The following is a 19305-nucleotide window of genomic DNA, read 5'->3' on the forward strand; positions in this document are numbered from 1 at the left end:
CTGGGAAAACCTTCTTTTAGAACCATTAAGAGTGTGCAGAATATTTTCTGTATTCATATTTTTTATGTATTCTAAATTATTTATCTTTTAGTATCGTAGTTATAATTGAACACAATTATAATTTAATGAGGCTAATATTTCGTATGCCTGTTTCACAAGGTTTATTCACTATAATATCTCAGGTTAAATCCAAACAATGTAAAAATACTACTACTTCAAGTAGTCTTATATTGTGAAACCTTATCTGCTTGAATGTGGCTTTGGTCCAATGTGAGTTTGTGATGTGGCGTGTGTTGATGTTAATGATTTACTGTCAGTAACCTCTAATCCAGTCTCTGCCTGTCAGACTGTGATCTCCTTGGACCGGCTCATTCTGTGACAAGACCAAGGGAAAGACATTTCGCCGGGACCTTGCCTGTCTTTTCCTCTGACTAATGGATTTGGAAATGTACATGAAGGAATTGATCTAATGAGATGAAGGGGATTGCTGGATAAATCCAAACATGGCAGCTGTATATGCATTAATTTTGTTTCAGATTGTCTTCAGTTTTTTACACCAGGGTTTGGGTTTGATTTCAGACTACAAACTATGTGGAGACCCCGAATGTGAACGTAAGATCAGCATTTATGCTCATATATGTAAAAACAACAACAACAAAAAGATTAGACTGAAATTGTGATGTGTGATTACTGTTTATCTAATGATTATATGGATTCATGCAAAATTATGTGACTCGTGTTCAGGTTATTGCTTTCCTATCGCTTATCTAAGTTTTCGTCCATTTCTTCAGGCATGATAAGTCGGGTGCAGGCACAGAGAGATCATAGTGCTAAAGACTGCCGCTTTCTTAACTTCAAAAAAGGGGATATGATCACGGTTTACTACAAACTTACTGGAAAAAGAAATGATCTCTGGGCAGGAAGTGTGAGTACTTTTTTTTTTTTTTTTGTCTTGATTAAAAATATGCATGTATAAGTCAATAAAGTAAAGTCAATATACAACATTTGTGCTTTAATCTGACATATAAACTCTCATTTGTTTAATAATATTGACAATATTTTACATTTTGCAGATAGAAAAGCTGTCTGGATTGTTCCCAAAAGATGCCATCAAAGTTGATCAACTGTTCATTGATGAAAAAAAGGAAATCCAGGTGCCGACCCAGGTAATGTACATTCAGTTACAGCAACTGTTTGACAGAAGAAAAGATATGTTACAACTTCCATTACATTAGATCCATACAATAAATCAATACATTAATTTACATTCACATCTTTTAAGGCTTGGATCAGGTAAAAATGATAATTTTTCACTTTTTACAGTGTACAGAATCTGACTCAAATAAACTGGCGTAGCTTCTGTTAACTCCAAAGAAATCTTAATTATCTGACAGAATTAATTATGCCATGTATGCTGATTTGGTAAGAAAATTGACTACAAAGAACATACATATTTATCAATGTTAATTCTCTCCTCAGGAATATGACTTCATCTGCTTTGATGATAAGGGGTTAGTGATTGAGCCCAGCAGTGAATTTGATGATCTGGAAGATTTGTCACAAGAAACCAATCTCAATGAAGTCGAAGATAAACCTACGGAAACAGAAGAGAGTGAACCCAGCCAGATTTCTGTTCAAGATGTTTCTGATCAAAACAGCCCCAAGACGACAGAAAAAGGTGGGTCTTCCTGGATAGGCTCTGCTGTTAGTGGATGGTTTGGCAGGAATGAACAAAGCAATGATGAACCACAGGATGAGATCAGTGAAGTATCCTTCAAAAGCAGAAAAATTGAGATGGATATTGAGGAGAATCATGTGGAGGAGAAGACAAATTCTGGAACGTTTGGGTGGATCAGCGGTGAATTAACCAATGCTTTTGGGTTGGGAAACAAGGATCTAAAAACTGATGCTCAGGACAATATTGAGAACCCAACAAATGATGAAGATACCTCATCTCAGCAGTCTAGCTCCTTGGAAAGTATGGGTAGAGATGTCTTGGACCTTAGTGAAGACCATTCTGAAGCTGCGACTAAACATGAAGCTGAGAAAACAGATGAAAACTTAAACAACCAGGACGAGAGTATTCTTAACCTGAGTCAGAACATGGGTGTTGATGACAACATACAGAGAGATGAAAACAACCTTGACAGCAGTGTGGAAAATAAGGATGGTCCTTTGGAGGACAGGAAAACAGAAAATGGAAAAGAAGAGGAGCAGGCAGGATGGTATGGAAATATGTACAACAGAATCACAAACCTTTACAAAGAAGAGCAAACTAAAGATGATGAAGATGATGGAGGCAATGACAAACTAGAAAGCCCTGGATCTGCTACAAATACTGAGACCACTGAAACCAAAGATTCTGAATCAAGTTCACAGTCCGTATTTTCAGTCAACAGCCTGACATCAATGCTTAAGCTTCCTTTTCAAGCAGACTCAGTAGTAAAGAGAGATGAGGAAATGAGAGAAAAGGAAGAACATCCAGGTTTGGAAGACTTTGATGAAGAACAAAAAAATAATGAGGATCAAGAAGAAGAAATGTTGACTGATATTGATGAACAGGACTCAAACCCAACAGACACTGATGTACTTAGTGTTGCAACTGATAACCTGGAACAACTAGATGAAGTATCGAATATGACTAAATACAGCACATATTCACAAATCCTTGAGAATAAGTCAGCAGATAATTTAACTGACGAACTTCAAAATGAAAACATTACAGAATTTTTTGAGGGAAAGGTGGAGCAAGTTACGAGAGATGTGAAAAGTGATGAGGAACAGACAGGAAAGGAAGAAGATCCAGGTAAGGAAGACTTTGATGAGGAACAAAATAATTACAAGGATCAAGAAGAAAAAGTGTTGATTGATATTTATGAACAGGACTCAAACCCAATAGACACTGATGTACATATGGAAACTCAGTCACTGTCTAATAAAACAATAACTTTAAAAGATAGCATTGAACAATTAGATGTAGGATCTAATATGACAGATGACAGCATAGATTCACAAATCCTTGAAACCAAGTCAGCAGATCATTTAAATCAAGAAGTTAAACATGAAAACAATGTTGATTTTTTCGAGGGAAAGGTGGAGCAAAATCCAAGAGATGTGCAAAGTGATCAGGAAAAGAAAGGAAAGGAAGAAGATCCAGGTAAAGAAGACTTTGATGAGGAACAAAATAATTACAAGGATCAAGAAGAAAAAGTGTTGATTGATATTTATGAACAGGACTCAAACCCAATAGACACTGATGTACATATGGAAACTCAGTCACTGTCTAATAAAACAATAACTTTAAAAGATAGCATTGAACAACTAGATGTAGGATCTAATATGACAGATGACAGCATAGATTCACAAATCCTTGAAACCAAGTCAGCAGATCATTTAAATCAAGAAGTTAAACATGAAAACAATGTTGATTTTTTCGAGGGAAAGGTGGAGCAAAATCCAAGAGATGTGCAAAGTGATCCGGAAAAGAAAGGAAAGGAAGAAGATCCAGGTAAAGAAGACTTTGATGAGAAACAAAATAATTACAAGGATCAAGAAGATAAAATGTTGACTGATATTTATAAGCAGGACTCAAACCCAACAGACACTGACATGCTAAGTGAAAAAACAATGACTTTTAAAGACAGCATTGCATCTGATAGCATTGAACAGCTAGACGTAGAATCTAAAATGACAGAAGATAACATAGATTCACAAATCCTTGAAACCAAGTCAGCAAATGATTTAACTGAAGAGGTTAAAAGTGAAAATAATGCTGATGTTTTAGATGGCGCTGTAGAGAAAAATATGAAAGATGTGCAAAGTGATAAGGAAAAGACAGGAAAGGAGGCAAATTCAGGCAGGGGTGATTTTATTGAACAACAGAATGTGAATAATGAAGAAATATCTGATGTTGTCAAGCAGAAATCAACCACAAAGGATGTTGAATTACTTAGTGAAACTCAGGTTCTCTCTGATGAAACAATTACTTTAAAAGACAGTGTTGCATCTGATTACATTAGAGATATAGATGACTTTTCTAAAGAATCGAATGCCCAAAATGTTGATGAAATTAAGTCTGCAAATACAAACGATAAAGTTATTGAGAGCACAAACAACTTAACTGATTCAGCTGATGACATTTCAAAGGGCAAGTTGACACAAAGTCTGTGTGATCAAGGCAATTTAGACATTATCAAACAGCAAGAAAAGGATGCTAATGAAACTAGCGCAGATCCTGTAACTGATGCTAATACATCTGAACTGTCAGATATTCAAACAGGTACTCAGTTACATCATGAAAAAACACAAGAATCGAATGTTGCAGATTTGTACGCTGACTCTCATACTGAAACTCTCACGGCTGGTCAAAGTGTAAATGCAGATGTAAATGCAGAACTGATTATGGATGCATTATCAGAATATAATAATGAAAAACAATTAGCTGAAGGCGATCAAGGTATATCGAAAGAAAATGATGAGTTAGTTATAGACAGAAAAGATGAATTAGTTATGGAAAGAAATGAGGCACAGTTAGATGAAGTACTACCAAAAGACATCACATTTCATCAAGAAAAGTTATCAGATTCAGAAGCACGTGCAATGCAAATGAGCAATGAACATAAACTGGGCACAAACATAAATCCTCTTGATGAAAGATCTTCTCCTAATCACACTCTTGTAGCAGATGAATTAACTGTAACTAGTGAAGAAAAATTGCATTCAGAGCTTGAGTCAAATTCATCCCTAAATGTCACAGATTATGAGATAGATAATACCAGTGAATCGCATCATGAATCATTGGTAACAGAAAACTCAGGTATAAGTATTGTTAAGGATACTGATTCAGTAGGTAAATATGATGATGAGGCTATAGTTCATGAAGAGCAAGAGAAACCAGATACAGTTTCCGAACATACAGGTCATGATCCCAGTTTACCAAAAAATGCAGACATTGATAATATTCCTAATGCTGTGGCTGAAGACCTAGATGGCTTTACAACTTCCTCAGAAACAGAACTGACAAATGAATTCTTCTCAAAGAATGACTCTGTTCAGGATGGCAATATTAATATCATGCATGAGCAAAATCAAAGTGTTGAGCACAAAGTGGAGACTGACACAGCAAATAATGAGGATTGTCAAACAGATTCAGAAAGTGTCAGACAAAGGGAGGAAAGTGGCACAGGTGCCATCTGGGATCAAAGTGATGACGGTGACATGGCAGTGAAGTCAAAAGATAAAGAAGAACATAGTGATGAAGAAAAGCCTGGAAGCCTTGAAACTCAAGACAAAAAAACTGCCAATGAACCTACAGAAACCTCTAAAGAATATACAAACTTATATCCTCACCTGAGCGAACAGAATATTGAAGACCTTTTAGATTTATTTGGACACCAGAAGTTGTCGTGGCTGGATTCCAAAATGGGAAATGTTAATGCAGGTCAAGATAATGATGACATTGATGAACTTGGTGACTTTGAACAGCTGTTGGATTACCATATGAAGATGAACACCAAATTGGGACATATTCAACAAGATAATGGTTTTCCTGGCAGGGATAATGCTAAAGAATATCCAGCACTACAAAAACTGTTAACCCTCTTATCTTCTCAAAGAACGAAATATTCACCAGTGATAACAGATAACAGTTTAGAAAGCCCAGGTACTGATGAGTTGTACTGATCATTTTCGAAAATAATAAGAGCATGACAGATAATGGATTTCAAAATTTTGATGAATACTGCATGGGACAAAAACTGCTTTGTAATCTTATTTGAGTGATTGGTAATGTGAAAGTAATGTTCCCTCTCTGTCCTCACAGGGATCAGCAAAGATGACTGTGTTCATGAAGCATGTCTAGATGTGAATAAGAATACACAAATCTCCACAATAGAGGCTGAAAATAATCAAGTTACCGAAGACAGAGCTGATATAAATGATTTGGGCAATCCTCAGAATGAGCCAGTCTCTGAGGAAAAGGACCTTTCAGCAAACAGAGCTAATGTGGAGGATGTTCAGACTGATGAGCAGGATATACAAAAGCATGAAGATTGGACATCTTCTGAAACCAAGAAAAGTACTTTCCAAAACCATGGTCTTATCTCTGAGGAGCATGTTGAATCACAGAAAGGTAATCCCTCTTTTGGACTTAAAATTATTGACTTTTTCAAATAAGTAATTCATCCTAAAACAAAAAAAATATATCATAATTTGCCTTTCCTTCCTCCTTTTGGTCCAAAACCATTATGAAAAAAAAAAACTAGTTTTGAGGTGTGACATTTCACACATTGCATACACATTGTAAAAAAAAAAAAATGTGTTTTGTTGTTGCTGTTGTATGACAGGTGAAGGGCAATTTCGTCAGATGGCAGTTTTTGTTGAAGTCACAATTAATGAAATTGCATCTATAGTGAACAAGGTAGGTGTCTCAGAAAAAGTAGCCTGCTAAAAGCACACACACAAACATTAAATATATATATATATATATATATATATATATATATATATATATATATATATATATATATATATATATATATATATATATATATATAGACACACACACACACACAGCACACAGTGGGTACGGAAAGTATTCCGGCCCCTTTAAAATTTTCACTCTTTGTAATATTGCAGGCATTTGCTAAAATCATTTAAGTTCTTTTTTTTTCTCATTAATGTACACACAGCACCCCATACTGACAGAAAAACACAGAATTGTTGACATTTTTGCAGATTTAATAAAAAAGAAAAACTGAAATATCACATGGTCCTAAGTTTTCAGACCCTTTGCTGTGACATATTTAACTCAGGTGCTGTCCATTTCTTCTGATCATCCTTGAGATGGTTCTACACCTTCATTTCAGTCCAGTTGTGTTTGATTATACTGACTGGACTTGATTAGGAAAGCCACACACAGCAAATATATTCTAATATTTTTATACTGGATTTTTGACTTTCATGAGCTGTAAGCTCTAATATATATATATATATATATATATATATATATATATATATATATATATATATATATATATATATATATATATATATATATACACATACACACACACACACACACACACATATATATACATATATATATATATATATATACACACACACATATATATACTTTTGAAATTTTTTACTTAACGTAATGAATAATAATACGTAATAATAATAATAACCTTTTTCATGATATTCTAATTTGAGTTTCACCATATATATGGTAAAAAAGCAGTAATTTGGACTATTAAAATCAGTCAATAATGTATTGGCCTAATATTTTTTACTTAAAACAATGATTGGATATTCAATTCATTCTAGTAGGCTATCTTAATATTATATTATTATTATTATTATTGATCTTTTAATTATGATGTTTATTTTATGTATATAGGTGTTTCTACCTATACGTGCAGTGGTTCTAAAGTAACTGATACATATTCCCCAAATTTTACAAGGAAAAGTTCATATTATACTTAGTTTAGCTCCTGAGGATAACAATATTTTCTGAAGCTACATTATGTTCAAAATATTTTTTGAAGTGTTTAACGCAATATATTTGTGGAAAACGCAGACGACTACAGTCTATTTTCTGTATTGACGTACCAACAAAAAGTGTTGTATTTTGCAGTAAAGTCAAGATTGATTGAAACAGAAAAATACTTACTGTCTATACAACTAAATAATCTATAAAACCAACATAGGTGATAAATAAATATATATTAATGCAGACGCAAAGGTTTGTTAAGTAGTAACGTTCATGATTTTGAGTTGAGTTCAATCCAGACAGACTTGAGCTGCTCAACCGATCTGTGGATCAATGAGCTTTGTTTAAAGAGATATATTTAAATGACACACCAACTAATCAAACACACTTACCCATATTTCAAACTATGACGTTTCATGACTACCTCATGACAAATATTTTTGCGTGTACACTTACTGACTAATTTCTTAATGTCGATACGCCTGTCTCTTTAAAACTCGAGCGTTACGTTGTGGCATTCAGCAATTGGTGACGCGTGGAAGAAACCATGACGATTGTAGGGGTGTTGTATTTGGTGGATTTAACATTTTTCGCTAAAAAATCTGAATTTAATTGCTTTATGTTGCACATAACATAGAGTAATATGTTTTTATGAATATTTAAACAAATATCAGGTAAACTCTGTTTAAATTTTCGAGACAAAAGATCATATTCTTTACAAATGCTCCCTAAAACACAAGAGTGCGCTCTTCCTCTCAGCGCAGTGCGCACTAGGAGTCAGAGAAGAGAACAGCATCCGGCACCATGGCATAACAACAGATAAATGAGTAGATTATAGAATATAGAATAGCTCAGTTTTAATATAATCATGGCAGACGAAGTTAAGACCGAGTCGGTCGTCACAGAAGCGACTGACATGACAGGAGCAGCGAAGATTTACTACACACTCGCCGTGGAGAAAATCAAAGATGTATGTGGCATAGTATGATGATGAAACAGCGTTACTTTAGTGTGTATGGCAGGTGTCATGTATATTTCTATTAAGTCATCTATCATAGTTCACAGATTTTATTCTAGTGCAGTATCTAGTAGTTTAGATTAGATGTATACTGTGAAAACCGTTTTGTATTTAGAGATATGCAGCTGGTTAGCATTGAAGCATCTGGTACTGTACGTTACATGTTGTTCATTTCATCTCAAATAACCATTGATTTGTGTGATTGTGTTAAACTTATTGATTTATAGATCTACAATGACTTCCACTGTCTTTAACTGGCCTTGTTTACCGGTTTATGACGGTTTAGCTTTAGTGTATTGATAGGTGTGTGTACACTGTACATAGTCTTTTTCATCTTACAGTGGCATTGGTTTTGGTCAGTTATTGACAGAGGAGGAGGTCTGAAAATATCTATTTTGAAACGTATAAAATGTAGATTTGTTAGAAACCTTTTAATATTTTTGATTTCTTGACTGCAAATAAAAAATATTACAGTGAAGTTAAAAGTGCTAAAATGTTCTTTGCAAAAGTTTGTGATATAAATATTAATTATCATTACTGCTACTTTAAGAAATAATGATAATGTTAAACTACTTAAAATTGTGTCTGTGTATGATCACGTGAATGTGGTTTTAGGTTTATTGAACATCCTGTTTAAAAACACCTGTCCACTTTTGTATGTGTGTGTGACAGAGAGAGGTTTAAGGAAAGCCTTATGATGTGAAAGCTTGTACAGTTGTTTAATTTATACTTCTCTTTTTCTTGAGAATTCATATATCAGTTTAACTTCTGTGTCTTAGGTTGTGTCTTCACTTCCTGATGATATCCGGCCTGGCCCAGACTTATATGGACTGCCATGGGAAGCTGTGGTTTTCACTGGATTTTTAGGTTTATTCACACTGCTTCTGTTCAGCTGCAGGTTCATTCATTCTGTAAGTCATGTATTACTGCTAAATAAAAAAATAAAAAGGTATTTCATGAGTGTAATCATTTCACTAAATAAGCGTTTTCTGATTTTTTTTCTTCTGCAGATCAGAAGTCGACTATATGCAAGTGAGTGTTTTTCTAGCTCTTTATCGGCTTTAAACCTATCCTCATTATCGGTTTTATCTGATTTCCACTGTCAGCTCTCAACCAATCCTGTCTGTTTATTTGTTTGCAGGTAAAGAAAAGCAAATGGCGCTCAAAGTGGCTGAACTGCTTGATGAAAAATGCAAAGTGCTAGAGACATTCAGTGAGGTTAAACGGAAGGTGAGAAATGCTGTCATATGCTCTAAACACATAATTTACACCCATGCTTGTATAAATGCACTCTTCTGAATCAGTCCATCTAAACAATGTCTGTCCTTCTCAACAGTTTGACAAACTAGAGTCCACACTGCAGAACAATGGCATGTCTGCACAAGCTGCAGAAAAAGACAATTTAGAGGTAATTTGGTCATTATGATCTTAGTCCTTCTTGTTAAAAAACATGCCGTTATTTAGCTTACTGATTTTTATAAATGTGTCTCCCTGATCACAAGTTACCTAATCCAATTATACTGCCCTTAGGTGGCATCACAGAAGCTCGAACAATCAAATGCACAGATGAAAAATGAAATCGAGAGGCTGCAAGAAGAGCTATCCCAACAAAACAAAGCAAGAAAACAGCAAGAGGATCAGGTGATGTTGTCATTCACACAGATACACTCACTTAACATATCTAAAATACCCTCTTCATGCTTGATGCCCTTTATGTTGTCTGTCCTAAAGGCTGTTATATTTGTTTTACAGCTTGCTGAACTCGAGCAGATTTTAAGAAATTTAGAAGAGGAAGCTAAAGAACGAAAGTCCCAGTTAGAACAGGTATTGACTATGTATATGACGCATGTTTCAGTCATATTTCCTTTTAAAACACTTTAACATTAAACAAGTTATCTGTTTCTCCTGTAGGACAACACAACGCTGAAGATCCATGAGATCAACACCGAGCGACTGCAGAAGAACCTGCAGGCGGCCAAAGAAGAGCACGCAATACTGCTCGAGAGTAAAGCACAGGTGAGATCAGTGTTAGGGTACTCCGTTTGGAGAAGATGAACCGATCAATAAAATCAAGGTAATGCAAGCCGCTTCATGGCTTACTGCCTAAACAAACGTGTAACATGAAGACCTATGTGTTTTCATCTCTTATACAGCTGGTGCAGGAGGCAGAGGACTGGGGTGAACGTCTCGGTGAGCTGGAGGAGGAGATGAAAATGTGTGAAAGATCACATACTAGCATGCTGGAGGACTGCGCTAATAAAGATGATCGCATCAAGGTATAAAACACACCAGAAAAATCACACCAGACTCAAAGAAAAAAAAAAGTATTTTTTTTTTCAGTATCTATATAGTATATATTCAGTAAATATTTTTGTGTGTGTGTGTGTGTGTGTGTGTGTGTGTGACCCTGGAACACAAAACCAGTCATAAGTCTCAATTTCGAGAAATTGAAATTTATACATCATCATCTGAAAGCTGAATATAAACTTTTCTTTGATGTATGGTTTTTTTTTAAGATCGGTCAATATTTGTATCTTGGCCGAGATACAAATATTGAGAATCTGATAATAAAAAAAAAAAAAATTCTAAATACTGAGAAAAACATGTTGATGAAAATGATTTTTGGCATAAAGGAAAAATCAATCATTTTGACCCATACAGTATTTTTTGGCTATTGCTACAAATATACTCCAGGGTATATATATAGCAATGTAAATATCTTTACTGTCAATTTTGATCATTTAATTATAACAAATTATTTCTTCCAAAAAAAAAATTGTTTACTGACCCCACATGGTAGTGAATGTGAAATAATTAAACAATATATAATAATAATTAATAAAATATTTTCTTAAATATACATTATTTATTTAACTTTACTCAAAAGTATTTGAAAACAGAAAATTATTAATTGACTAGGCAATATATTGCATACAGTCTAGTGCACTGCATGGTAAAACTGCATTTCTAAAAAAATTTTCATTTCTTTTCTTATATCAGTCACTGACGGAGCACCTTTTGAAGATGCGAGATTGGGATTCTGAGGACGAGAGCTGCGTTGACGGTAGCACTAATACAGCTGGAGCTGAGAATGGAGACAGTTCGGGTACAAACTCGAGGGTCATTTGGGAATAGTGTTAGTTTGATTTGAAGTCAGATCTTGAAATATCATTTCGTATATTTTTCTGTGCTTGCAGATTTCCATCAGAAGCAAAAAGTACAGAAACTTATTGAAGCGGCCAAGGTATTCCTACTGAAATCTGACACTTAGTGAAACACCTAGACACCACATATGACTGCCAGACATGCTGTCAAGAATGGCAGCTCGCTGGGGTTTGAAACACAGCCCTTCTGTGTCAGATTAAATGAATAACATCTGTCTACATCCAGAATATGCTGCTAACAGATCTGATGCTAGTCCTCCTCTTTGTCTCAGATGAGTGCAGACTTGAAGTCCATGGAGGAGGACAAGAACAGAGTATTCGCTACACTCGCAGATGAAATTAAAGCCAAAGAAGATCTCCAAGGTAAAACTTTGGTTCCACTAGAGTCGAAACAGGTGCTGATGCATAAACCTTTTAACTTCATAAATAAGTACATTTTGATTGAACTTATTCCTCCATAATGGGAACGTTTAGGATTTATTTTCAAATGATTTGTACTCTTATCCTCCTGAATTAATCATAACATCACAACGTGTTTGCTTTCCTTCATGACTTTATAGGAAAACACCTGCTCTGCAAATATTCTGAGCAATAAAAGTGGATCTGATTTGCTTTGGCGTGATTATATCAAACACGATCATTCAGACTGTAAATGAAGACTCGTTTTCTTGTTTCTCTGTATTCTCAGAGGGGATCAAACAGCTTGAGGAGCAGAAGGAAGTGTTGGAATCAGAAAGTGCCAACTATGCTAGTGAAAGCCAGAAACTCCAGCAGAAACTCCAGATCATGACTGAGATGTACCAGGAGAATGAACTCAAACTACACAGGTTTGGACCATGGAGAATCTTCGTCTTCCACTCGTTATACTTTGCAGTCTCTTTTTATTGGAAATTCAAATACTAATGCTAATAATTCAATTGTTTCTTGTGCTCTTGTCAGGATGTTGACAGTGGAGGAGAAGGAGCGCTTGCAGAAGGAGGAGAAGCTCAACAAGGCAGGCAAGAAGATCAGTCTTGCTGCAGAGGAGCTCTACACTTATAGGTCAGAGCAACTTGTATCGCACACATGAGGAAGTTAAGTTAAGTATGATATAGCATGTGATAAAATCTAAGGAAATTGTCTCTGAGAAGGGCAGGAAACAGGGTGCGAGACGAATGTTCAACAAAACAGGAAGTTTACATTATAGTCTCTTTTACTATGTTTATGTAGACAACGAGCCAAAGACCTCGAGGAAGAACTGGAGAGGACTTCACAGGCCTACAAGAATCAGGTAGTAATGCTATATAGAGTTACAACATCTCTACATGATTTATATTGATAAAAGTTCTTCAGTTACACATGCTGATGATGCCCACACTGAATATACGTTTATTATAGCCTATTATTATTTTAATACACGTTTTCTCAAAATACTTTTATATAAAAACATCTGAAACCACAAAATGTCAGTTGATGAGATTGTTGGCAGATTTTGGAACTGACATTAGGGGGAGACGTACATCCTTATATCAGTCTATCATTGTGATATAGAGCTATGTGACTGATATGAGGATGTATACTTCTTAATTAATTACTTTAAATAAATATTTATTATGTAAATTATTATTTTTTTCCTACCACAAATAAGACTTGTATGTATGACCAATACGAGGATGTATAATAAATAAAATATTTAATTCGTAAAAAATTAAATAATAAATTTATTTAAATATCTATTATGTGAACTATTCTTATACCACCACAAAAGAGAAATATGTCTCATAAATATTCATATAATATAATTTTTATATGTGAATATTTATTATATATGTTTGTCCTTTTTTTTTCCACCAGTTTGCTTCTCATGAGAAAAAGGCTCATGATAACTGGGTAAGTTGTTTTCAGACCACTTATATTTGATCCATACCAGTCATTAGTAGCGTTATTTTTACACTTTCCTATTCTCTGTGTTATAGCTAGCCGCAAGGGCAGCAGATCGAGACCTGGCTGATGTCAAGAGAGAAAACGCTCATCTCCGCCAGAGGTTGAGATTGAATAGAGAGTATTTTACTGTACTGTTTTATAAACGGGAGAACCTGTATTTATCCATACACATCAATGCATTTACTATTGCAGGCTGACTGATGCCCAATTCAAGTTTGAGATACTTGAAAAGGATTTACGAGAGGGCAGACCTTTATTTAGAGGTCAGATACTTTCCACTTTCCTTTGGCTCGTACAGATCTATGTTTAAAATGGTGTGAACCTGGAGATATGCATTTCCCCATCTCACAGGTGAAAGATCTCCATTTGGACCCTCTCCTCTTAGCCGACCATCCTCAGAAACACGGGCCTTCCTGTCCCCTCCGACACTAATGGATGGACCCCTTCGACTCTCACCTCAGTTTATGGGTCCAGGAAGAGGTGATAAACGCACATCCCTCCCTTTTTTAAATCTGGGAAAAGTCTTCTAGCTAGTATGAAAAATGTGATTCATTTTTTTGCATGGTCAATCTTTAGTTTAGCATGGTAGTATTATGTGTGTGTCTGTGTAGCTCATGCATGAATCATGTTCACTTACATAAGATATAGTTAAAGGTTTGCATTAGTGGTGTAACCGGTTTAATTTCTCACGGTTTGGTTTGTGTCACAGTTTCAATATGGTTTGGTAAATAAAAGCTACCTATACAGTACTGTTCAAAAGTTAGGGCATTCAATTGTTTTTTTTTTTACGAAATTAAAACATTATTATATAATATGAAATTATTTGACAAGGAGGCAAATGGCTGTAAAGACATTAATAATGCTGCAGTTTTTTTTTAAAATCAATTATGTTGATACTGAAAAAATCTATATATTTTTCGGACTATAAGTCGCACTGGACTATAAGTCGCATTTATTTAGAACCAAGAGAAAACATTACCGTCTACAGCCGCGAGAGGGCGCTACAGGTAGACTACAGGAGCACTGAGCAGCATAGAGCGCCCTCTCGCGGCTGGAGATGGCAATGTTTTCTATTGGTTAATTTCTCTTGGTTAATTTCTCTCGGTTCATGTCAAATTAATTTTGATAAATAAGTCGCACCTGACTATAAGTTGCAGGACCAGCCAAACTATGAAAAAAGTGCGACTTATAGTCTGGAAAATATGGTATATATCACCTAATATTAAACAGTTTTTCAACATTGATAATAATAACAATGTTTCTTGAGAAGCAAAATAATTGAAACACTGAAGACTGGAGTAAAAAATAATAATTTGTGCAGTTTAAATGCATACTACTAAACTTTGGGTAGAAATTATTCCCTAAGTTTGCATATAAGCATATATTGTGTTTCATTAGCCTCGTTAATATTTTGTTGGTTGTCTCCCTTTCCTCTCTTTTCTATTCTTAATTCCCTCAAACATTTTGATGTGCCATCTCTCTCCACTCCATTCATCTTCCTTCACCCTCACTGTCCATAACCAGCATCCCGTGGCGTGGTAGAGCCCCCTAGTGGTGGGCCAGACTTTGAGCGGAGTGGCCCTCACTCTGATAGTGGCTCACTGTCTCCCTCCTGGGACAGGGAACGCAGGGGCCCTCCCCCACCTCCAGGTACAGTGATGTTCCCACTGCTGTAGTTCCCCCGTAGCAGGAGGAAATACTTCTCTAGCTCTCAATGATCAAGAATTAGTGATGGAAAAACTATGAGCACATTAACATGACTGCCCATTTTTATAACATGTTAACAGTTTAGCCAAACATAAGAGGTCTTTCAGATTTAAAGGTACAGTGTAGCAAAAAAAAACGCTGTTTATTTCTAATTATCAGAGACGGAGGAAATGGTTGCATAAAACTATATTATGATGCAAGAAATATACTATTATAAATGCTAAAAAGATATGTAGAATATGCAGCCTTAGGAGGCTTGTTAGCTTATTTCAGTATTAATTAACTGTCTGTTGCCTGTAATTTAGCCAGCAGTGTGAGGTGAGTGCCGTTTCTGTTACTGGTGCTCAAACTCAGTTATTCAGAGGTGTCTGAGAAGCGCTGACTCAGCCGCTCAGCTATTTGAAGAGTCACACAACTGGGTCTTCTTTGTTTTTGGCCTGTATGTCAGGCTTTGTCCTACTGCCCCCTGCTGCTCCTCGCTGTTGGGCCGAATGCTGTGGGCTAGTGATTACCGGTAGTTATTTCACACTGTGGCTGTGAATAACACAGAGCATCACTGTATTTTTTTAATGTCATTATCATCATGACCATTCTTTTTTATGTGTAGTGCATCATCCCTATTACATCCTCTGTGTTCATGGCCAATCATTTTCAAATGCTTATTTTTTTATTTGCAATGTATAATATGGTTCGAAAGTGTTTTGAATTTGGATGGTGTGTAATATATATATATATATATATATATATATATATATATATATATAAAATAAATATAAATCATTTTATAAATAATTTTTTTTAAATATAATTTGTATGTTTTTGTTTTTAATTGTAATGAATTAAAATTATAAATTTTTCTGATCCCACATAAAGTGTTTGCAAGGCTCTTGAGAATATTAGAATATTGAGTATAATAATATAATTCAAAATGTATTATATATGTTTCTGATTCCCTATTAAAATGTAATGGCTCGAGTTTATTTATAATAAATAAATACAAATACATAATATTACACTACATGAATTATGATCTTGATAATACATTTATATAAGTAAATGTATTTTATATCAATATTTTTTTTATGTGTTTATGAAAGGGCACCCTCTCCCAGACCCGGGTATGCCCTTTAGGAGGCCTCCTCCAGGTCTGTATCATATGGGTCCGCTGCCTCCTAGACCTCCACTTCCTTCTGAGACATACTTTGGTGATAAATCAGGTCAGTCTTTCCATGTGACAACATGTGACTATGTGAATATGTTTGACTTCTCTTAAAGGTCATTTGTACCTGTGGAATTATAAGTAGCCAATATGACTCACATATACAAGCCTTAGAGTAACTTAGTAACTAATAATGAATAACAGAGGTATGTATTCTCATAGTGACATAATGTGGCAGAAACTCCCTCCTAATTTTTTTTTTTTGTGTGTAGCTCATATAATAGCATTACCAAGGCATGAATGAGCGCTCTTTTCAGGAATCCTTAAGAATTAAATTCAAATGAAAATGTTTGGAGTTTGGCTCAAAGAACCTAAGAGTATTTCTCCTCTTTTTTTTTTCTCTCTTCAGATTCATCATTTCTAAGAAACAGTTCATCCATTAGTGAGAATGAGAACAGAGACGTGAGTCAACCTCTGATTGATGAGGAAAAACTTGTTTTTTGACATGCCGATAGCTAAAATGTGTCTCCTAACAGGGTCCTCACTCGATGCCTGGTGACATGAGATTGCCCCCTGATCCAGATTTAAGAATGGGACCTCCTCTTGGCCCCCCATTAATGGGAATGCCCCCACTGATGGACCCTAGGGGCCCACACTTCCCACCCAGGGGCCCTTATGGACCTCCGGAGTTCTTTCCCCCTCGTGGACCTGGTGGTCCCCCCATGGGCAGTAAGTTAACTCTTTCCACTCTAAATGTTTGTATTCTCACAGCTTGAAGAAACAGTGAAAGTGCAGCACATTTAACTTCTGCAAAGAGACATTTTCACAAATTAAATGCATATTTATTAGGACATGATTTAGGGAAAGTCTTCATTTAGTGATTTGATTGGTAAAGTTGATATTTTTTTATTATTTGTTATATAATTTATTATTTCACATTTGTAATTTTGTCATTTGATTTATTAAAAGATGGGACTTCAATTTTTATATTTGCTAATTGTTTTAAAGTAAAGCTTACAACATGGTTCCCACCAACATTAACATGAACTTATTTCCAGTAGTGATGTATAAATAAATATAAAGTTTTTGGTCAATATTGATAATAGTTGCAAATAAAAAGCATGTTTACTGGGACATGATTTAGGGAAATGCCTTTTTTTTTTTTTTTTTTTTTGCGATTTTTATGAAGTTGATATTGGTTCATATTATTTTCAAATAATTTTATGTAATTTCTTATCATTTAGGATTTTAATTACACATTATCAAATGTATTCTTATTATTAGACATTTTTTCCATTCGATTTATCACAAGATAGGAGTTACAAATGTATAAAATCATTAATTTATTTCTAGATTTATACATGGGAATTTAAGGTAACATCATTTCAGAATTTTCTGTCCGATTATTTGAAAACCTTATTAATTCAAATAGATTTTTTATTTTAGTAGTATTAATAATATCATTACATGCTTTTATTTTACTTAATTTTTTATATACTGATAATCTTTATTACTGTTTCCATTAGTGCGAGGGCCATTTCCCCCGGGAATGTTTCCCAGAGCTCCAATGCCGCTCCCTCAACATATGGGTTATCTGCCACCAAGACCTCCGTCTGACAGCTTCTCCCCCAGACCGCCACCCAGACCCTCCCCACCGGGCAGCGAGCAGCCCCCCGACCAGTCGCCCTCTCCACATGATGTCATCTGATCTCTCACGCTCTTTTCCTCAGCTGCGAACTGTTTCCGACTTCCTGTTGTTGTGCTCAGGGGGTGTTTCCTTTGATATGTAACCACAGTAGCCTTGTGGTTACCTCTTACTTCCGTCTTAGCTGACAGCACAAGCATGGCAAAGGGTGCAGCACATGCCACTGGTTATAATATTATAAGGAGAAAGTTGATTTCAGGTACAGTGTAAATGTGCAGCCTTTGTGAACCTGTAGGTAAATTGGAAAAAGTCAATTAGACTGCCTTTTAACAAGACTATAGGTGCTCAGGTTTGTGATGTTCTTATCCTTTTTTTCTTAATTGAAGGTAGTTGATAAAAGGTCCTCATATTTGTCAAACTGTGTATATAGAAAGTCGAAGTATATATTGTGAATAGGATGCTGTTGAAACGAGACTTTAGTAACTTGACAAATCCAACAACTCAGTCAAAGAGAACAGTCCATGTAGCGAATATATTTATAATTTCTTCTAATAACAACTCATGCCTTAAAATAGGTGGTCTGATGAAATGATGTACATTAATAATAAAAGATGTCATTTGAAAAATATTGGATTTTTTGCTGAGACTGTGCTAATGTTTGGAAGAAAAAGACCAGCAGAGATGCACAAATATGAAAATAAAAGTTGATGAAAGTTTTCATGTTATGCCTGATAACTGAAAATTAACTTAAATATTAAACAAAAATAGTGCTTTAGGCATCACAAAATAAGGTACAGTATGAAAAAAATATTATTTTATCCAAAATGTAAAAAGGGGACTTAAGTTTTCACGATTAAATCTAATATCAGATAACTAATATGGTACCATTATATTGTGCATCCCTAACAAATAAGCAGAATTATGTATTCATTCGTTTTATGCAATAATCGAAAGTGCTTGTTTTAGAACTTGCATAGAATTAAATGACCTTTGCTAGTAATATAGTGCTTCAGAAATTACTTAGGAAAAATTATTTTCATAACAGAGCACTGAAGGTACATTGTTATAGTTTTTGGGAAATACAAGAACATGCCTACTATGCATCCCTAAATTTCCAGACCTGGAAAAGCAAGGCCAAGCACTAAAATCTTTAACTCATAGAAATTGAGCTTTACAAGTGTAATCACCACGCAA

At 35.0% G+C, this 19305-nt stretch overlaps 1 protein-coding gene across 7 annotated transcripts; it reads left to right on the top strand.

Moving 5' to 3' along the window:
• The first annotated feature begins 356 nt into the window (after window positions 1-356).
• On the top strand, window positions 357-18829 carry ctage5 (CTAGE family, member 5). Of its 7 annotated transcripts, none has more exons than XM_052580431.1 (30): window positions 359-612; window positions 792-925; window positions 1074-1166; window positions 1480-2806; window positions 3158-5662; window positions 5822-6130; window positions 6345-6418; window positions 9293-9424; window positions 9524-9545; window positions 9655-9743; window positions 9850-9921; window positions 10044-10154; window positions 10266-10337; window positions 10425-10529; window positions 10667-10789; window positions 11514-11619; window positions 11711-11757; window positions 11950-12040; window positions 12366-12504; window positions 12617-12718; window positions 12887-12947; window positions 13511-13546; window positions 13633-13700; window positions 13793-13863; window positions 13952-14080; window positions 15125-15250; window positions 16405-16524; window positions 16876-16928; window positions 17003-17195; window positions 17993-18829. In XM_052580431.1, exons 1-30 carry the CDS (start codon window positions 504-506, stop codon window positions 18172-18174), a joined length of 6801 nt encoding a protein of 2266 aa, XP_052436391.1. In that variant the 5' UTR covers window positions 359-503; the 3' UTR covers window positions 18175-18829. The 7 variants fall into 7 exon arrangements, with proteins under 7 accessions (XP_052436389.1, XP_052436391.1, XP_052436388.1 ...); XM_052580430.1 differs by having other exon boundaries at window positions 360-612; window positions 1480-3157; window positions 3509-5662; XM_052580428.1 differs by having other exon boundaries at window positions 1480-5662.
• Window positions 18830-19305: the final 476 nt, after the last annotated feature.

This window comes from Carassius gibelio, chromosome B17 (assembly GCF_023724105.1).
Source record: "Carassius gibelio isolate Cgi1373 ecotype wild population from Czech Republic chromosome B17, carGib1.2-hapl.c, whole genome shotgun sequence".
Lineage (NCBI taxonomy): Eukaryota > Metazoa > Chordata > Actinopteri > Cypriniformes > Cyprinidae > Carassius > Carassius gibelio.